General features: G+C 38.0%; 1 protein-coding gene across 1 annotated transcript in view; it reads right to left on the bottom strand.

The window, feature by feature from the left end:
- The window catches only part of LOC121025192 (keratin-associated protein 21-1-like), a 4054-nt gene extending 320 nt beyond the window's left edge, over positions 1-3734 (bottom strand). The window contains exon 1 of the mRNA XM_040467642.1: positions 3480-3734. Coding sequence (XP_040323576.1) covers positions 3483-3716 — 234 coding nt within the window. The 5' untranslated portion in view covers positions 3717-3734 and the 3' untranslated portion in view covers positions 3480-3482. The remainder of the gene's footprint in view (positions 1-3479) is intronic.
- Positions 3735-3740: the final 6 nt, after the last annotated feature.

Below are 3740 nucleotides of genomic sequence, written 5' to 3'. Positions count from 1 at the left end.
ATTCACGTGGGTTGTGAGAGGATGTGGTGAAGTGCGTGTCTTCTACTTGCTTTGGACCCTTATATACTGTCAGTAATTAGCAGAGCATGTCACTCATCCCCTGACTTACCCAACAAATATGTAAGCAACTGTGCTGTGCCGGTCATTGTCAACAATCAACAATGTCTTGGGCAACGTGAGCTCATTATTAAGGAGACTCCAGGTTTATTAAAAACAGCATTTTATTTCATTCTTCCAAAAAACATTTCTCGGTAGAATCATGGACTCTAAGTAAAACCAAACTCCATGTTCACACTCTTCAATCATTTAATAAGAAGGCTGAGGGGATTTTAGGAAAATTTTCTCCTTCTTGATCTCTCCACACTTGTAAAACATCTACCTCTGTCCATGAGGAAAGAAAAATTCATCTCCTTTCTGGAATCATTGCAACATTTTACCAGGCTTCTTGCACCCACATACCTGCTGCAGATACCTACTGGCTCTGTGTGGTAAAACCTAGCATGATGCCCATTTCAGGACACAGAATAGCCCTCAACATCATTGAAATTCCTCATGTCAAACGGCAAAAGTGCTGAGATCGAGAAACCTACCTTTGTAGCCTCACATCTGTAAATGAGATTCTCTCTTTACTAGTGTCTAAGGACAAATATTCCCTTTCTTCTCAACTAAACTGAAACTCCAACCTTTCACTCACCAGACATACAGTGGTGGGGAGGGGGAATATTGTTTGTTTGTTTGTTTGTTTGTTTGTTTGTTTGTGATGTTTTTGCTTATCTTCATTGTCTAGGTCACTATGTTCATATCCAGGCAGAATCCAAAATTTAAATTACTTTTCACTGTAACAACTATGAAATCCTAGTTGGAAACGAGTACAAATTCAGGTATCATTTCTTCTACTCCACACTCAAATTTCAACATCAAGAAATGAGTGTCATTCAGTCCTTTATTGAATGACTTCCACGGAGATTTTAATAAAACTGCTGATTTCCTTTTCAGAGAAGTTTCATTATTAGATATTTTTCCTCCGGTTGAGAATATTTCCTACTGTTTTTTTTTTCTAATATTGCTCATGGGTTATCTGATCACTCCACTATGTTTCATCTCTAACAACAAATATAACACATATATATCCCCTTACAAATGTTCTTTACCTTTAATTTTCCTACTTTTCCATCATTATTGAAATTCAAAACCATAAATTCCAATGCACGAGACATGATATTTTTAAACAGCCAACTCTGGTCACAATGCCCACAAACTATTGAACAACACTTCCTATCTTTATTGCCTTATTTCTATACACTTCCATTAAGAGCTTGGGACACTGATGTTTAATGGCAGAAAAAGATCTTTTCTTCTGTGTGTCCTTGAATCATCGGTTAGTTCTAAGCATAGTGCCTGGCACATAATCTCAACTCAATATTTCTGCCAATAACAAACAGACACATTAAAACAAAACCATGTTCAAACGTTGGTATCACTTAGAATCTATAAGAATGTGGATATAGGTCATAATGTTCTCAATTCATTCAAGCCGAAAGTCTCAATGTTCATTGCTAAAACAGTGACAAATTTCACCTTTTGAAGATATCTGTTAGTTTTAAAAGTCATTTCTACAGATATAAAAGTTATGTCATATGCCTAATAAATGGTAAACTCTTTACTAGAAATAGAAAGTATGAGATACATGCCTAATAAATACTATTCTGCCCTCTTTCAGGTAGTGTTCAATGAAAATGAACCTCCTGAAACCATAAGTTGTATGTTCAACAAACTGTAATGATTGGAATTGACTCTCCCTGTGTATACAATTTTCTCACCTCTGATTTATCCAGAACACAGTCAGTCCCCAGAAATGACTTACAGATGTTCCATCTGTGAGAATCGTCCAGCTATTGAAAGAACAACTCTTTCCTCGTCAATAAGACACATTATATCTTGGGTGTAGTTTCCCTCCAGGACTGACCTTGATGGCAGAGCCATCTTCCTTGGAATTGGCCAAGTTGTGGAGTCTCCAGAACCAAGGTTCTCAGACCCAGAATTTGTGCAGTGACCCTTGTCATGGAGATGAGACAGGGAGTTTTTATTCTGCTGGTTGAAATTGTGTCTGAAAGACAATTTTTCTTGTAGGATCTAAATGTTAGAGGTCTGGAAAGGCACATGAGAGAAGTACACTGAATCAGAATCCATCAAAGTAGTACGCATTCAAACTCAGAAAATCAACTGGAACTATTAGTTACATTTTATATCTACTCCATTAGACAGCCCATTTAAGACACTAGCCATTGTTCTTTTGCACTAAAACTCGTGGCACCACTGATCATACCCAAAACCTTACGTATTTCTCTTTCTACTTTACATTTACAACTGTCCTTTCTAGTATTTCTGGAAACTGACATGAGTTCATGTGACAGAACATGTCAAAACACATCCTTGAACTAACTCTTCAATACTTCAGATTTCTCAAGGATGCTGTTTTATTCACACCATAGGAATTATCTCTCTAAATTTATCTGAATTAATCTTCTTTTTTTTTAACCTACTAGAATGAAACCATCTGACAGCAAGAAATTCACCTATAATTCTTCTACTGTGTCTTCAGAGTCTATGACAGTTCCTTTTCAAAAACATTCAAAACGATTTGGAAATTAATTGACTTAAATCAATTTACTGAAACTCAGTATATGCCGAAAAATGTATTTGCACTTCCATCAAAATGCAGATAATACAATATCACGTTTTTCTTTTGCTTCTCATTTCCTTAGTTTCTTACATCTCAACAGAGGCAGCTCCCAATTTCTCATTAATCCCAAAATTTCTCTCTTCAACCCCATTCATCCTCGAAGCACTCAGGCCATACTTCCTCCCCCTTGAGCTTGTGTCACAACTTCCCAAAGAGGTGTCCTAACTCTTCCTCTTACCCCTCCAGCCTTCAGCTCCATTCTAGATACAGAGTTACCTCAAGGACATAGTTCTTACACAGTGTGATTTATGTTGAGGTGTTATGGATACAAGAAATAGGAGAAGACATTATCTCCGATGCACATAAGAGGAGAAAGGTTTATATTATATCTAGGAAGAGACCCAGGTTCATGAAATATATTGTTGCCCAAGTTCCAAAGATGCCATACACCTCAAAAAGGAGTCATTCATTAGCAAGAACACAGAGATTACTTAGGAAAAAAATGAAAAATTTTTATTGAGAATAAGGGATTTGCCTCACTGTGGGATTTTAGATATGTTGCCACAGTCTCAACAAAGAACCCAGATTAAGGAAGTGAAGACTAACATTTGGAAAATAGTCAGAGGATACCACATAGCCTTCAGCCACAGGAAGCCTTCATACAAATGCTTACTAGAGGTCACAATTACCGAAAGCATGCAATTCATTGGATATAGAAATCTTGCGGTATATATCAATGAATCAGCCCTCCCTTAAGCCGTGCCACTTCAGAAGCAAATGTGTCTTGGACAGTGATGTTCTAGCAGCAAGAAGAATAACATCTTCTATACCAAAATGGCCGGTAGCCACAGCAACCAGAGCCATAGCCACAGCCACAGCCATATCTGGTGCCATAGCCACAGCAGGAGCCGTATCCACAGCCATATCCACAGCCATAGCCAGGTCCATAACTACAGCCATAATAGGGCCCATAGCCACAGCCATAGCCATAGCCACAGCCATAGCCACAGGAGTTGCCGTAGTTGCAACACATCTTGTCAAGAGAAGAGATTTCACG

Source organism: Herpailurus yagouaroundi, unplaced genomic scaffold, assembly GCF_014898765.1.
Source record: "Herpailurus yagouaroundi ecotype Mexico unplaced genomic scaffold, PumYag 67544, whole genome shotgun sequence".
Lineage (NCBI taxonomy): Eukaryota > Metazoa > Chordata > Mammalia > Carnivora > Felidae > Herpailurus > Herpailurus yagouaroundi.
This window is presented reverse-complemented; position numbering and strand designations above follow the sequence as displayed.